This window comes from Varanus komodoensis, unplaced genomic scaffold, assembly GCF_004798865.1.
Source record: "Varanus komodoensis strain SLA01 unplaced genomic scaffold, ASM479886v1 scaffold26, whole genome shotgun sequence".
NCBI classification, from domain to species: Eukaryota; Metazoa; Chordata; class Lepidosauria; order Squamata; family Varanidae; genus Varanus; species Varanus komodoensis.
The window spans coordinates 11,383,655-11,401,540 of NW_025335684.1; the positions used below are offsets into that span (position 1 = coordinate 11,383,655).

At 40.6% G+C, this 17,886-nt stretch overlaps 1 protein-coding gene across 7 annotated transcripts in view; it reads right to left on the reverse strand.

The window, feature by feature from the left end:
• Positions 1–17,886, reverse strand: part of MRTFB (myocardin related transcription factor B) — a 118,492-nt gene that overhangs the window by 12,783 nt on the left and 87,823 nt on the right. For 6 of the 7 annotated variants that reach the window (XR_006415016.1, XM_044433110.1, XM_044433113.1 and 3 more), the window contains 9 exons: positions 16,824–16,879; positions 14,192–14,267; positions 12,451–12,612; positions 10,840–11,021; positions 9,452–9,595; positions 7,173–7,420; positions 5,270–5,411; positions 2,026–3,048; positions 152–298 (listed from right to left, as the gene is read on the reverse strand). Coding sequence is in view for 6 of the 7 variants with exons in the window: in XM_044433110.1 (XP_044289045.1) it covers positions 152–298; positions 2,026–3,048; positions 5,270–5,411; positions 7,173–7,420; positions 9,452–9,595; positions 10,840–11,021; positions 12,451–12,612; positions 14,192–14,267; positions 16,824–16,879 (2,180 nt within the window). In the remaining variant the exon portion in view is untranslated. The remainder of the gene's footprint in view (positions 1–151; positions 299–2,025; positions 3,049–5,269; positions 5,412–7,172; positions 7,421–9,451; positions 9,596–10,839; positions 11,022–12,450; positions 12,613–14,191; positions 14,268–16,823; positions 16,880–17,886) is intronic. The other variant, XM_044433114.1, reaches the window with a different exon arrangement.

The following is a 17,886-nucleotide window of genomic DNA, read 5'->3' on the forward strand; positions in this document are numbered from 1 at the left end:
ATTCTGTAATGTACTCCACACTATGCCCTACATTACAGAAGATAATGTGCTTCTAAATTATATTGGTAAATTTACAAGCCATGAAGCAGAAAATTAAATAGTTTCAGCTGAAGCATCCAATTAACTTGTACTTCTGTAAGTGTTCACCAACCTTTCTGTTTTGTGGGGCCTGAGCAAGTGTGTGCTGTGGGGAAGCATTCTGACTGGGCACTGCTGTGTGCATCTGTGATACTTTCTGGGTCAAACTAGAAGAAGCTGGTATGTGTGCCACGGTTGGAATTCCAGCTTGTGACTGGGCCTGAAGGAGGAAGAGAATGACTATTTCAGTAAGTACAAAACTGCTGCTTTAACATCAAGAAGTCTCAGGAACATTATTTTTCAATGGCTCCAGAAAATAAATAATTTTAATAAATTAATATATCCAGTGTCTTCATTCATTCATTCATATATTCATTCATTCAAAAGTCTGTTGTTAAGCCTTCCTGAAGCTTGACAGAACTGAGCATGTTTAGCCTTGAGAAGAAACTTGAAAGATTTTCACAAAGTTGAATGTCAGGATCTCTTTTGGATCAGCCCATCCCAGAAGGCAGGAAACAGAATAATGGGCTCAAGTTACAGAAAGCCAGGTTTTGGCTGAACATCAGGAAGAACTTCCTGATTATCAGAGCAGTATGACAATGGAACCAAATGCCTAAGGAGGTTGTGGGCTCTCACACACTAGAGGCATTCAAGATGTAACTGGGCACCCACCTGAGAGGGATGGTTTAACTTGGAGGCCTGCGCTGAACAGGGAGTTGGACCTTCCAACTCTACTATTCTATGATTGGCACATAGCTACAAGGAATACAGTAACTTAGTGTGCTCCCAGTCCATGAGCTACGATCGTGCTATGAGTAGGCAGGCAGAAGTGCCACGCCCACTCTGCCTACCATTGCCTTACTTTCTATGACCTCCCAGTGGACCTTGGCCATTGTTGACCAGGCAGTTGAGTGCAAAGGAGAATTCTTAAAATTTGAGTTGTAGTGCAGTGGCTAAGAGTGCTGGACTGGGGCTCAGGAGATCTGGGTTCTAGTTCCATTCAGTCATGAACTTTGCACCAGTCACTGCCTCTCACCCTACCCAACAGTACAGGCTTGTAGGTGTCATTCGCCTGACTGTGGGGGATATAATTCTCCAATCAACTGCAAGCATCATTTTTGGACTGAGATAGTGAAAAGATGAGGCTACCTAACACTGGCTCAGACCACTGGTCTCTGTTATTGCCAGGAGCATTCATGCTAAGGCCTTTTTCATCATAAGAGAGACCCTTTTAACTTATTTTGAAATTCTGGAATTGAACAGGGATTTTCTTTATGTAAAGTCTGTGCTCTACCACTTCTCCCTGAACATGTCAAGATGTTAAGCTGTTATTGGCTGTCTAGGTGAAGCACCTCAGAGGAGGGAAAGAGGCTGCCATTTAGATTTGGCATAAGCCATCAGCCCCTGTACCTCCCCTGCCCCCTGCCAGCATGCCTCTTTTTCTTCTCTTCAAGGCTGATTTTTGATCTAAGAGAAGCAGCTGGTTTAGTCCCTTTTGAGTACAGTGTACTTGCTCTAAAGTCACAAAACCCCTAGGCAGGGGACTTGAATAATCTTAATAATCCCAACAATGCCAGGATCCCACAAAATTGCACCCTTAGGATATTAATTTATAGCTTCAGGGATGCAAACCTCTGTTTCTATAGATATATACAGATGGTTCCTTAGAACTGGGATTGTGCAAGCTTGCATTCACGTTTGTCAAGAAACTGAGATATCAACTGTTTCACTGCTAAAATGCAGAATGTCTGAAACTCTGTTTCTATAACATTTTATTTACGAATTGGTGCTTTGTTGTCCATTAATGTACTTCAGAAATAAAGTTGATAAATCTCTTAGTTAAAATGCAGATTTCCCTCATACATCGGGACATCAATGGACAGGCTGCCTACAACACAACTGGCTGAGTCAAATACTCATATGCGAACATCAAGAAACCTTCCGTACCTGTACCTGAATATTGCCCACAGGGACTTGCACTGATGCTCCTGAACTTGGGCCCTGAAGAGACAGTGGTAGCAGCAGCTGTGCTGTTCCTTGTGCAGTAAGTAAAGCTTGAGGCTGAGCAACAACAGCAGTTTGTGGTTGTCTCTGTGAACTTACATAAAACTGAGATAGGACATTTTGTGGTTCTGCTTTGGCCAAAGGTACTTCCTGCTTGATAATGACAGCCTTTTTGGCAACTAGGTTCTGGACATCCACTGACATTGGTTGCCCTGAAGAATGACCGGCTTCAGATACTGATTGTCTGGCATCAGAACAATCAGCTAAAGTGCCTTCTTCTTTGACAGCAGGACTGATCTGCTTCTGATTCAAAAGCAGTGTTGGATTAGCTGTGGTTTGGGGTTGCTGCTGATGACCCCGCTTTTCAACCTCAAGCTGCATTTTCAGCACTTCCACGAGTTTCTGCTCTTGTTCCAGTTTTCTTTTGAGCTCTTCAATCTGCTTCTCCTTTTCTTGAAGTTTACGATCCTTTTCTGCTGCATCAAGCTCCACGCCTGACATGCTGCCACTGCTGTGGTTGTCCTCATTTGTGGTCACCCTGACAGGTGATGCGCTTGGGAACTGTGATGGGGACATCATGGTCATGATTTCTGTCAAAGTCTCTGCCATGCTGGTGTCATCGGTGCTGAGACTGGACTGTTCCGAAGGAGACGGGGAAATGGGCAAAGGGGAGCCAACACTTTCCATGTGTGTTGATTTGTTGCCGTTTCCAACAGATGCTGCTTCTGAAGAAAAGCTGGGAACTGAACTAACAACAGCCTTATTTAAGGTGGCAACAGGGAAGACTGCAGCTACTTCCCCAGGATTATTGGTACCATTAGCAGAAGGAGTTCCTGCCACTTTATTACTTGTGCTGATAGAATTGTTGTTAAGGTCCTGATAGGGTTTTAGACGCTCAATAAGGTCCATTTTAGTTCCAGACACTGGCAATCCTCTCAACTTTAGTTCCATTTTCAGTTCAGCTACCTGAGATTGAAAGACAAGTTAGACCATCAGCAGTAGTGGAAAAGAGGCTAACAAGTATCTAGTCAGCTTTGGCTCACATGGCTCATTCTGCACACAGGAGTTATCAGAGACTATATGGCCATGCACCCCAGTTCAGGAGGTGCCGTCGCACTCATGTCCTGCTTGAGGGATCCTGTGGACATCACCACTGCTATCAAAGTGCCTACAATTAGACATATTAGGGAGAAATGTAAAGTAAAAAGGAAAAGGGAAAAGTCAAAGTGAACAGATGTGTTTTCAGGTGATGCCTGAATGCAAAAACATAGGAAGAGCTGGGTGTCAAGCAGACAAACCATCCAGTGACGGGGAGCTGCAAGGGAAAACAACATAGAGGCGGGAATAATCTTAAGATTTAAATGGTGGGTGGGTACCTGAAAATTCCAAAGACAACCAGACAGATATGGAGCAAGACTTGAAAGGAAGAGGAGGGAGGACGCCACTGAGAAGAATGACAAAAAGGAAGTATATAAGTGTACATTACCAAACAGGAAGGAGCTGTTTGATCACTGTTGCTTGACCACCATTATGCACAGATCTGTACATATCCTCCCCTGGATATGAAGAACTTTCCCAACATTGCACTTGCCAAGAGGCTCTGGACTGAGGGGACCAAATGAATTTCCTTCACATTTTGAAAGGAAAATTTATTTTCTAGCAAATTGGGAATTATATATTCATGTCTTGCCCACAAAAGCATTTTTGCATTAAGTACATCATTCTGTCTAGTGGAGAATCAAGAAATAAAATCCAGAACCTCTAGTTTCACTGGTCAACCACCACACTGTGAAGTTTAACGACTGCAAAAGACAGGTGCCTGTCAGTACAACACATGGCACTATTTGGCGATTCAGTGTTTGAAGTCATGCATGTAGGCCATGATGCAGCAAAAAGGGGGATGCATGAATTCACACAGCTGATTATGGAGTGTGAAGAATTGAAACCAACCTGAATAGGTAATCTCTGCAGTTTCATTGCTGACAATGTTAAGGGCATGCACTGTGGCATGATCGCCATTAAGAAAAATTAGATTACCCAAGCCCTTTTAAATGGTTCCAACTTTTGTAGAAACTCAGTATCTGCTAGCATCCATTCCAGGACACAGAATACACTGTTCACTAGAGGGCTCTCTTTTTCCACAGAAGAAAGGCTTTGGGGAACATTTTCATTTACATGAACAATGAATACAAGAAAAGGCTGAGCCTGAAGACACCTTAAAGAGCAACAACAACAGTTCATCTTTCCCGCCACAACAGTTGCTCATTCATCCTTTCCTACTACCAAGACCTTCTTTTGGTTGGACAGAACAAGTACTTTGACAAGGTGTGCTGTCTCATTGTTCACTCCCCTAACATAATTGCCTCAGGTAAAGCATTCTTTCCACAGCTCACAGTTAATGAGCTTGAATGTATTGTAGTAATAATTTCTCATACCCTACACAGGTTGACTTCCTCCTCAATGAATGGTACTTAGATCTTGTGGGGTTTGGGGAAGATACAACAGAGCAGTTGGCACCCAGAGCGTAGCACTGAATGGATACAGCTGCTATGAGTATAAGGGACTTCATTTTTGCACCCTCCTGGTTTAAACCAGGCTACACTTCTGTTCTCACTGATGAATATATGAATGTCCATCTTTCGGAAAGCTAACATAAAATGTCACAATAATATAAATTAGTTTAATTATGCCAGGACTGAACTAAAATAGGGTGACTCGGCAGTATTCACAAGCTGCAGAAGTTTTCTCCCTGCTTCCCATGGATATTTTTTGTGGGGGGCTTGTGAGCACAGCTAAAACTCTTAGCTCCTTCAAAGTGAGGACAACGTTTCCTGCTTTCATTCTGAATTGGGTTTCGTGGGACTGTCACACAGTCATATCTGACAGGCTATGTGCCAATCTCACAAGCCAAATGTGGAGGGCAAAAGCATTACCCACACTCTGATAGGCCTTTGTAATATCACCATGTAACCAGTTCTTGACTGCCTATGAAGCAGTAGGAACATGATCACACAGACTATACGATCCCTGACTGGCTGGAAGAAGATGGCACCGAACTGCAGCCAATTGTGTTTGTAAAGAGAAACAAATGGCCAAGCAAGCAAAGGGTGTGAGTGGGTTAGGAAATGTTTCATGCCCCCTGAACACACTACTTCCAAGTAACAAATGCTCATTTGTGAAATTTTACCTTTAAGTCATCCAAGCTAGAAGGTAGAGGTCCTGGTTTTCTGTGGGTGAGATTACTGTTCTGTCTGGGCATACTGGCTGATGATGAAGTTGTGCTATTCAGTGGTGCATTCCCAGTGTTTCCCTGTTTGTCACTCACTGGCCTTCAAGGGAAAAAAAAGAAATTTCTCTCTTACAATAATTTATTTTAATATGCATGTTCTTGCATTTTAAATGACATTCCATTTAAGGATGAAGCATTTTATATATTCTACATGAATCTAGAAACACTCAAACCATCCTGTTTGGGTTTTTCTCAGGTATTGTATTGGGTTAATATAAAAGCATGCTCTATAGGCTCATATTTAAAATGCTGGAGGGAATTTTTCAAAAAATGGTGTAAACATCTGTAAAGCACCATGTGCGCTAGATTCAGCAATGCCTTCTGCATGAGCTAAACTCCAGTGTGGAATTGGTCAGCCCCACGTTTCAGCATGTTAAAAGGCATGTGTGAAATCACCTTCACTCTCCTGGAAAAAGCAAATCGGGCCATTTTTTATCAGGATAATAACTACCGACACTTTTTTTAGAAGCAGAAAAAAATTCAACCAAAACTCTTGCAAGTGCAACTCTTGAGACATTTTACAATATCCTTGCAACAAGACTGTGTCCAACAGACACAATTTGGACCATGCAGTATGAGATATGCACTTGTTAAAGAGAAGTTTAATAAGAGCAGTTGTTCGGACTAGATAAAAATCTGTAATCCTTTGCATCTGATGGTATGGTCTGGCACCCCATCCTATAGGTGCTTGCAAAGGACTGCTGTTTCGACAGTGCTTGTACTAGTTTAAAATGTCCTGGAAAGTAACCCCTGGCACAAACTAAATGAAACGTTGAGTGAACGAAACTAAGGCCCACATTTTGTACCCAGGGAAGTCTAAGCAGCCTTGGGACCATATGGGCAGTGGATTTAATTATTCAGAACAGCTGTCTCTCCTGAGCTGCTATTTACATTCCAAGGGAAGGCTCCACTGCCAGCAGCAAAGACTTCCCTTGAAATGTAAATAGCAGCTAGGGAGAGGCAGTTTTTATGAGGACTGTAGCAGGGAGAGATAGGATTAAAACTATCCTCTCCATGGTCCCAAGGCTGTTACTTACACAACAAAAAGTGTCAAGCCCTGAACTCACACAATTAGCTAAAGTTTGGACTCTGCTTGTCCGACACTGGGCAGGAGCAGAGCAGCCATTCCCAGTCCTGTATATGGGGAAAGAACTTTGATTTGTACCTTCGTGTGTTCATTTAACCCATGCAAGCTTTCGAGGAGGCCTGTGGCATTGATCAGAGCTGCTGCAGTGTTAGGGTGAGCAGGGGGGCTAAGGGGGCCAAGAGAGTGCGCGGATGTCAGAACCATTAAGCCTGACCTGATCCATTTTTGCCTTGCAGAGCAGAGCATACAATTGGACTTTACATCATCTCTCGCTTCAAGCACATACCGTGTTTCCCCAAAAATAAGACCTACCCCAAAAATAAGACCTAGTGTGTTTTTGTGAGCCAAAATAAATAAATAAGTAAGTAAGAAAGACAGTGTCTTACTTTCGGGGAAACACGGTAAACCCAGTCTGTAGTGTGTACTACTACTACTACACACACACACTGTTGCAGCCACTGCCTGCTAAATTAGGTTTCTCTTGCTTCCAAGTCTTCAGGGCTAAGGTGCAGCATGACAGGTCCTGCCTTCCTTAATTGCTTTATTTCTGACTGAAATCTTGTGTAGTCCAGAAACCTTCTTCCCCTCCAAACTGACTCCAAGTTGCAGAACACTGCAAGTTCCAGCAGTTGAAATTTTCCCTGCTGAGGACCACCCCCTATTCTTTCAGCAAAAAAAAAAAAAAAAAAATGGTTTTGGCAAAGCTTCACATACTTGAGTGGTGCAGGAAGAATGGCCTGGTAGTTGTAGTGTTGCTGCTGTTGGCTCAGGATCTGTAGTTGCAAAAAAAGCTGCTGTTGCTGTAGCAAGCGAGCATAGTTGGAGTCCATCTGTGGCTCATTCTTCTCACCTTTCTGATCAGGTGGGATATACTGATGGTACTTCAGCTTCTTCACTCTGGGCTTTGGTTCTTTGCATTTCTTGCTCCGAGGCTTGTCACTTGGATTCTTGGGGTGGGATTGCTATCCACAGACAGAAAGTAAAGCTATGGGTTACATCCAAAGATATACATCCAGGGCTGTTGTCTACAAACACTCATGGCGATTTTCCATTTGCTTATGGTTCTTTGCATTAAAAGCAAGTAAGTTACGAAATGCACTGAATCACATGAAATCTGATCTCAATATGAAGGGATGTAAAGAATGAAAAAGAAGCCAGCTATTAGGAACATACCCTAGGGTTCCTGTGGTATCTTATGTGCAAATTATTGTTTTAAGAGAGAGGAACTGTGGTATCTTATGTGCAAGTTGTTGTTTTAAGAGAGAGTATCATACAAAGCAGTTGTTTAAATGCAAGTAACAACATCCACATGTTCTCAAAGAAAAAGATTCAGTGTGTTCCAGTTACAGTTGTTCAGCAAAAGCTTTGTAGTATAACTTTAGATTTAGATCTTAAAACCACTGCTGGTTTTGTGTCATAGGTTTAAACTTCTTAAAATTTATAATATGTTTTAGCATATTGCCATTCTTATCTGTTGTGAACTGCCTAAAGAGCTTTGGCTATTGGGAGATACAGAAATGTAATCTAGTTACATGTATAAATTATATTTCAGAGACTTGGCCACAATTATCCATGTCCTGGTAATTTCCTGGTTGGATTACTGTAATTCGCTTTTTGTGACTTATCTGAAAAAATTGTTCAGCATATCAACAGGTACTAGCCTAGATATAATATGTATCATTTATAATAGCATCATTTTTAGTTAGAGATGCTGTTCAAAGTGTTAGTTGTTGTTTAGTCACAAAGTTGTGCCCAATCCATCACAACCCCATGGACAACATTCCTCCAGGCTCTCCTGTCTTCTACCATCCCTCGGAGTCCACCCAAGCCCACACCGACTGCCCCAGTGACTCCATCTAGCCACCTCTGCCCTCCCCTTCTCCTTTTGCCATCAATCATTCTCAGCATCAGGGTCTTCTCCAGGGAGCTGTTCCTTCTCAAAAGTGTTAGTGCCAGTCTTTAAAGTGCTCAGTGCTGCGAGTCACAGAGAGTTGAGGAAATTCCTGTTAAGGTCTGCTGGTGGAGTCTTTATAGTGGGTGGCCTGGCATATTGGAATCAGGCAAACAACTGCAAGGAGAGGGCCTTTTCAGGTACCAGCAATCTCACTAGGGGATTCCCTGCTTCTTGAGGAACACCAAAATGGCTGCATTTTTCAGAGATAAACATAAAGATCTTTCAGTCTCTAAGGACTCTTAGCAGGCTGGCTAGACACTCTTTTGTTTACTCTAGTTTGGACTTCAATTGCATTTCAGACCGTTTTAGTTGTAAATGATATTAAATTGTTGTGAACTGTTAGGCCTTTCTGAGGGCAGAAGGTAGCATAAAAATATAACAGAGACGAACACCAAACCACTAATGTTCGGCAGTGTACTGATTTTAGGCATTTCCACTGGAAACAAGCCAGAGAACACTTAATTCCTTCACAAAGCTTACCTTTCATTCATAGGGTTACTAAAAAACAGAACAACCACGCTGTGTGATTCTTCTCAAGCTTATGCAATTACAGTGCTCAACATTTTAAGCTGTTTGGCATCATTTGTATAATTACATTTGTCATAACTGATTACTTCGAGAAACAGAAATTATCTTTTTCTCCCAGCCAAGAGAGATCAAGAACATACTGCAATCCGGGGCCTGTTTATTCAGAAATAAGTCTGAGGACTTACTCCATAGTGAGTATGTTTATTACTAATTGGTGAAAACTGTAAATGTGTTAAATATTTTAATGCTACTATTGCTTGTTTCCCTTCATAAAATCCTTTTATTTAACATATCAGAACAGCATGGTGGCAGGAGTGCAGACTCAAAATGCCAGTAACAGCATGACCATGATTTGTGCTACTCTATGACCCTCAAGTGGCAGTTGGGCTCATAAAAACGGTTCTTCACCCACGCTGCTTCACGTTTCAAATGGCTGTTGCACAGGATTTCCTCGTTAGGTAAAGCAATATGCATACGAACCAAGTGCATCTGATGCTTTGCTCTCTCCTACCTTTATTAGTGTTGGCCCACTGCAGTGTTTGACTGTAGCCACAGTATTTGTGGTTAGGGGAGCAGCAGCTGTACAGCGTGTAGTGTGTTGATCTGTGACACATGGCTTGAGAAATTCAGGTACTGATGTTGGTAATGCAGGATACTAACAATGGAGGAAAGGAAACAGGATGAGATACCACAACCCAACATTTTCCACAATAAGCATCAGCTGTTGTAAGATAATTTACACCGCACTCATATTCCCAAAGGGGGTCACAAAGCAGGGAAATCCTTCTGAAAGCCTAAAGATGAATAATGGGAAAGCATATCTGTTATTTAAAGAGAAATCCAAATACATTTATGTCTCAGTAGTGGCCTGCGGAATCAAACAATCATTTACCTTTAAATGTTTGTGCCTTCCCTTTGCTACTGAAAGTATCCAGTCAGAAAAAGCCATTGCACACAGCACACCAGATAAGGTGAATTCACACTAGAGGGCTAAGAACATCTTACTGAGGCAGTAGGGAAGAGGGCTGGAATGATAAGTAACTTTTATAGATCCTAAATAATCAAACAAACAAAATGGTATGGCCACATTTGTCAGTGTGCGAACACTGAATAGGGTATAAGAGAACATGATCTGCAGACCAGAGTACTGCAAGTTGCTTCTAGGTGAATTGAACAGAAGGCCCAATACTTTCATTTATAGACATGAAGACACTGGTCGGACATCAGTCCGCCAGTTGTTTTAACAGGTACTACTACAGACAGTAGTTCTCTATTCCTGGCAGGGAATGACCAGAAAATAATCAAACTGAGCCTGTCTTCCTGGACTACTGCCATGACTGTATTTCAGTACTTCAACAAAAGCGCAGCGTTTGGTTGTGGGAACAGAATCCAGCATCCTGAGATTCTTAGTTTTCTTTAAAATGCAGTGTCTGTGGGAACCTAAGATAGGTCCAGGGGGGAAGGAAGAAGGGGAATGTCAGTGGTGGTGAGACAATGCTGAAATGTCCTGAACAGGGCTCTGGCAAGCCTCCCGTTTCCAAATGTTTTTTACATTTATTTCCCAACCACTTTAAGGCAATTTGCTAAAACCAAATATGCAAAAGAAGTTGTTATATGCAAGCTTCATGCAAAATACACAGATCACAGAATCTGGTGGCCTTTTGCACAGACACCCCTGGCTATATGCTCTGTCTGGGAGCTGGTGTCGATGAACAGCAGGGAAGACTTTCTACTGCTTCCAGGTTAGTTCTGTTACCTGCAAGCTGTGCACACACAGCTAATTAGTATGAATGGATCAACCAACCCGAAACGGTCAACACAGGTGGCCTTTAAAAACTGCTTGACTGACATTGCAGTATGGCAGCACTCATATTTACAGGACTGATTCAGGCATGATACCTGGTTAGAAGTGGAGCTTAGTGTGACTGGAGAGGGTGCTTCTCTTGCCTTGGGTTCACCAGGAGATGCTGCTGAACCCTGGGATTCCTGACTAGCAGGTTGATCCGGAGATAATGCATCACTGCTGTCCTCATCAAATGAAAAATCATCCAAAGCTTGAGGATAGTTTTCCTGGCCAACCGCTAGGAAAAGTTAAAAAAAAAAAGGTTAGGATCATCCTTTTAGTCCGGCGATTATACACAGAAGCTGTAACCCTCACAAGCAAACAGACCTTCCTTATTCATAGCACATTCGGCATGAGTTCAGACCAAATTAGAAATTGCAACAGTGGACATGTGATTTTGTCCCCATGTGAAATGGTAGCCTGTAAAAATCATAGCGGGGTCTTGTCTTTAAATGGAATGCAGGAGGGCGGGAAGATGACCACCCCTGCAACACACAAACGCACACTCCTGCTTTTCCTACCCTCAAGCCATTGTTCTAGGTGCTATTCTCCATTTCTGACCCACTTCCACTGTTGGGATCAGGAAGGCAGAAGTGCCTGAAGTTACAAACTGTGAGGAAGTAAGATACAGAAGTCCCTTCTCGCTTTGTATGATAATAGGACAGACCCCCGAAAATGGCCATGTTGTGCCTATTTTCTTTGAGGTTATTACTTCTTACTATCAAGACATTTGAGACTATCAAGTACACTCTTCTCTGTGTAAATATTCCATAAAGACAAACAAGTTGAACAAAATGGAAAGGCCAATAAAAAGCATTACCTGCTTAAAGGAACATGTTCTAACAGTAACTCTTCCTTTCTATTCTAAGATTAAAATTCCAAGGGAGAGAGGAGTGTATCAACCTTAAAATACCTTTTTTCATGGTGAAACTGTAACAGGTAAGCCATCAACCTGGTCTGAATCATACATGCATATGGACTATGATGATGTGTAATGGCAGTGAATCCCCACCCTTCACTACCATAGAACTGACTAAATACATAGAACCCTAAATAAGCTATTAGGGATCCGTCAGGATATTTCTAAAATTATTTTCTTAGCACTACTCTTGCTTCCGTGTCAGTAGTGAACTATCATTTTCCCCAGAATGGGCCAGGAGAGGGATAACCAGGTTGTGGAAGACAAACCCAGCTGTGTGAGATGATTAGAAAATGAATATACAGGAGAGTACTGCTTCAATGTTGGAGGGTCAGAGCACTTAAATAACTTTTTTGAAACTGGAATGGTTTGCAACTTATCAGAAGATTAAAAGGTCACAAATGACTTAGACGTAGTGAGCAGGAGGTGTGCTACCAATCACAGTCTATCCAATATCCCAGTCTTTATACTTCGCACTTGCTAAGTGAGGGATTGATCAGACTGCTTGTGATGTGATGCTACGTATTACCAGTCATAAAGTACAGCCATCTGAGCACCTGCAACATGGGGCAGCTCAGCAAGAACAATGCTACCTTGAGGGAAACAGTCTGGATCTTTCATAACAAGTAACTAATGCATAGTCTTTATGGGTAGCACCAAAACCTAATTGCCTGAAAGGTCCTGTAAAACTCAGGTTTACATTTCCCATTCTGCAACAACAAATCCAAGTCACAGCTCTTCTATGTACCTATAATTGCTTCTTTAACACTAGAGTCTACAGGTAGGATGTTTTTTTCCACAAGTTCCATAGGGCCAGGCCGTTGAGCAATCTTCTCATTTAGATCATCTGCCAATCGTGCTCTCTTCAGTTTCATCTGAGTTGCCTGCAAAGAAGGCTCTGCAAATGTCTCTGAAAAAAATATTGAACTGAGATCTCAGAAGAAGTTTACCATTTCTGACTCACATTTCCCTCTCATAATTGATTAATTAATTACTATACTGTCCCATTGCTGAAACATAATTACACTGTAACACAGAAACAAAGAAACTGAGTGAATCAGAAGGGGTCTCCTAGACCATCTAGTCTGACCCCCAGCTCCAGCTGGCTCTGCTCATGACATGCTTACCATGTGCATATCTAAACAATGATAAGAAACAATGGAGCTGGTATAATAAAGAATTAATAACTAATTTAGCAACAGCTGCAAGATTAATTATAGCTAAGAACTGGAAAGTAAAATATGATTAGTGCTTGTGAGATTCATATAAAGAATTCCAAAATAAAGCTTTTTATTAAAGTGAGAAAGGTTATATAAGGAGTAATAATTTTAATTAGATTTAGAATACATTTATTGAATATGTGTACAAAAGTGGGGGGTGGATTTGAACTTTTACAAGAATCGCTGCAATATTGGAAGGAAAGAAATTCTTGAAATAATTTCTGAATACATTTTCAACATGTATCCAGTGGGTCCGGTGATGGAGTGCATTTTTTATGAATTATTGTAATTGTATGCTTAATGTATAATGTTATGTTTTTATTTCAATTGGAAGTTTTTAAAATTGTATTTTATATTGAAAATTAATAAATATTATAAAACATTTTACATTATTATTTTCATTTTTTAAAATAAAACTTATCATACACATCTTAAGAATTCAAGTTTTACCAAATCATTTCTCATTTTTACCTTGCTAATGTAATAGAATCACTGTGGTCCAAACACTAAGTCTGAGTGCCACATTCTGATCCCAACTCAGCAACAGGGTTCATATGCAACATTCAAGAAGAAACTATCTGCTTTATTGTACCAACTCTAAAATTTGAATAATCCTGATCTCTTTATGCAAATATCAGGATCACAATTTTTACTGTAATGCACTGTAAAAGGAAATCTTATCTAACAGATACACTGACTCCGTTTGCACAATCAATACACCCACCAGGACTTATTTAAGGCATAGTGAGTTGCAGCATGTGCCATAAGCTGTTTTAAGGCTGTAGGCTGTTCTTCAGTGACATCAGCAACCCACTGCCACCAGATGTGAATGATACAACAATGCACGATAACTGCCCACGGCACTCTGAATATTCGAAAACACTGCAGTACATACTGCAGCCCACTGTGGCTTAAATAAGATGCAGTGAGCTGCGCAATGGTGTGAGCCAGCCCACTGTTAGTCTCCATATCATTGCTGGTACATCTCTGAGTGTCCAAACTTTGATATATATATATTAGTATTCTGGTAAATTAAGGTGTTTTTATATTTTCATGACTGAATGCAGGGAATTCAAAAATAATTTTGCAGCTTGGGGAGGGGGGAACCTCCACTTAATTTGGGCGAAGAGATTTTATCAATGTATATTAACAGTAAATTTTTAAAAAGTAAGATCTCTCATCTAATCCATTTGGATTATATTTTCAGCTTCTGCTTTTCATACTTTGGTTTTAAGTCTTAATGAGAAAATGGGACATCATGATCCTCACCTTCAAGAATGTGCATTCTAACTAACTCTGATCGATCAGGTCTACTCCGTATCTTGTGCTTCAGGAAGTTTTCAGTCTGGGAAAAAATACATGTACAAAGAGACATGCCACTGTTACTGGTAATTCACACAAAATATTTCCATCTTACAGAAACATGTTTAGGAAATTACTTTCAGAAGATAATGCCTCAGGGGTGTCTGTCACTGAAACAAACGCTTGAAATTCTTTGCTCAAAAAAAAAAAAGTTACATGTGAGCGTTTTGCAATATGTTCCATTTGTTGCAAGACTCTGTTTTATATTTATTATTTGGTCATAAGAGAATACTACAGAACATTAGGTTCTTAGCAGGTCACACAGTGAAGGATAAAATGCAGACTTCTCCCCTTGAAATTTTACAGTCCAGGATCCAGCTCATAAAAATTACTTTTTATAGGTGACATGTTTCAAACCAATTCTTCAAACCAGTGATGCAAGATGTTGACAAAATATAAATGATGAAATTCTAATTCTAACTGAGCTAGAATTTAACAATGAACAGCAGCTATCATCAGCAGATTTAAGAGTACATTTGAACAGATATTTTTTAAGAAATTAATGGTGCTGTCATTTTCTGAGTAGTGTAGTGCACCAATTTTTCTAGTGCACTTATATTGAGCAGATTAACCTGCAGTAACACTTTCTTTTTCACCAGAAATGTGAGTCATTCCTTCTCCCTAAACATCACTAAGCAATACTGAACTGAAATTACTCCATGATGGAGGCCAATATTACATCAGAAGAGAACATGTTATAATCAGGATCCAAAACTCTTAGGCATATTCATGGGTACTCATGCACCCACTGGAATTTTTTTTCTTTGAACAGCAAACCACTGTGCTGCATCACTCCCCTCCATTTCTAAGCAGTTTAAGATGCAGTACAGGAAACGTTACTCAGGTAAATAATTAGAACTAATTGACCTGGCTCACATAACACATGGCTTCATTTACCTGTGGGGGTTCTTGTTGTTCCAGGTATATTTGCATGGCACCCGACTTGCTGTGTTATGTGAACCCAGGTAGCTGGGCTTGGTTGAGAACTCAACAATCCTCAACGAACCCCTGGTTTGTTTCAAAGTTAGCTGAATGCCGACTGAGCATGAAACAACCCTTGCTGCTGCCTGGATTCAATATGAGAAGCAGTGGCAAGCCAGGCACCATGCAAAAATGGAGATGAAGACACAATGTGACAGTCTCCGTTAACCTACAAAAGGCTGTTGTGATGTGTTAACAGGCTCAGTGTGTGGTTTTTTGCAGACACTAGCAATAATGTTTTGATGTTCAGGTGGCTGTTCGAACAGCTATTTTAACTAAAAATGCCTCAAGCTTGGGATTTCAAAGATCACAGGTACAGTCTTGGTTGTAATCATCACATTATTTATCTTGAGCAGGTGCCATTTTAAAAGAAACAGTTTTGCTTCTTGGATCACTGGCTAAGGTCAGGGGCATTGTTTGGAACTTACAACACTAGGGGCCAATCTTAATTGCCAGGCACAAGCAGGATTCTGGGCCTTCACAGTGTCCTGAAGTAATTCCCCCAGAAAATCACTTTCATCTTAAGAGATTAAAAAAAGGCATCTGACTGGCATCAGTGGCTCTATTTTGCCTACACTTAATGCCCATGCAAAGAGGGGCTGGGGGATACTATACTACATGACAAGTATTAAATCTGCCCCCACCCACAAAGCAATCTCCTTGAAAATTCTCCTCTGCATGTAAATTTAGCTGACAAAAAACTCACCCACCAACACCAGCGGATAGAGTTAAATAGATCTGGGGTCACAGGAAACTGATTTGGAGCTGAGCTTCATGAGCCCAGGCCTAGCAACACGCCAATAATTCCAATTGCACCTATATCCTCCTGATACATATTCATCCATAGAGTATTAAAACATTCAAATATGTAAATCAAAATATTTATGAGAATGAGGGAGAGATGAATTGACTCTGTAAAGGAAGCCACAGCTGTAAATTCAGAACAGCTGAGCAGGAATGTCATGGATAGAACATTCTGGAAGACCTTCATTCATAGGGTCACCATATGTTGGAGATGACTTGATGTCACAAATGAACAACAAAAAATCCAAAAGAATAAATAGAAACTGCATTTTGCTGTTAATGAGTGGCTAGGGTACTTCCTAATATATTTGAATGATCAGGTCAGGTCTCAAATGGCTGTAAACCTGACTGTAAACCTTTATCCAATTCACTAGTTTTACAAAAGCTTAGGGCCACTCTGGAGGGGGAAGTAAGATAATTGCTACATGGTCACCTAACTTTGGATGGCTCATAAGAAAATAAGAAGAGTCCTACTGGCTCAAACCAAGGTCTATCCAGTCCAGCATTCTGTTCACACAAGGGCCAACCAGCTGCTCAGGAGAAACCCACAAGCAGGGCACATGTGCAACATGTATACAAGCAGGGCACATGTTTTAAAGCATTAGTACTCTAATAATACTAACTTTGCTTATATTTAGTTCTGGGGATAATAACCCAGAACTTTTTACTTGCTTCACAAGTCTTCTGTATCCTACTCTTTCCAAATACAATTGTATGTTAAGAATAAGGCAACGTGTTTAAACTTGATCCTTACCCGGGCTCTTTCCAAGCTCTTGATCTGCTCATGGAATGCAGCTGGGCTCTTCAAAGCTACAATGGGGAAGTAAAAGAATGACATGAAGCTATGAGAAAATACTAGTAATGACATCTTAAACTCATTCATGTTTGTTGATAGAATACATTTGCTAGCTAGTAGAAACAATCTACCAAATATTTGTCTTTCAAATAGGTCAATTAGTATCATGAATATGGGCTTGCATGTGAAGCACAACAAGCAGAAGGAAAAGGGCTGTTTATAGTAAGTCTGAACTGAAACAAGTAACCATCAATGCAGGAGTTGACTTACTGCATAGCAACACCAACTGGAAATTCTAAAGAAATATATGTGCTTGTGCATCTAGAATAATAGGTTAATCCAAATGTCTGGCATTACATGAATAAGATGTACTCCTCCCCTCCTTCCAACTTCTGTATGATTATTAACTTGTTTTTCGTCAAACCATATTTGCATCCAAAATTATGGTTTGCATGAGACTTGTGGCTCAAAATTAAACTTTGCCTTGCAAGGCTCACAGAAACCATAGTTTGACTGCTTGGATGTAAAGCAAAACCATAGTGCAACAATTTAAAAAAAAGACCAAGGGCAGTGCACAAAGGGAGGGGTGAGTTAAGGGAAGCATGTAAGCATAGTGTTCATTCATGGAATACCACATTTTGATTTGGAGTTACATGTTTACTGAGCATTAATTATAGTAACATTTTCCTCATGCAAAGTTCTATTATGCTTGTGTAAGACAGCCATGAAGCACTTCACCATGTGTTACATATAAATCTTTCACATGTGGCAGAAAGCCTTTAGAACCTATCCAACTAAAAGAGCTTTAAGAAACAGTGTAGGCCTATAAATATCACTAAGAAGCAAAGGGTTTTGGTCATTTCTTTCTGAAGCAATGAGATTGACTTCCATAAAGCCTGCTAAGTTTGCTGTATAAGCAATGATCACAATACCTCTGTAGCTAGCATTGTCAGTTACTTATTAAATTACCAATTAAATCATAATTTCAAGTAAATTATGTATTTAAAAATAGTAGTACCGT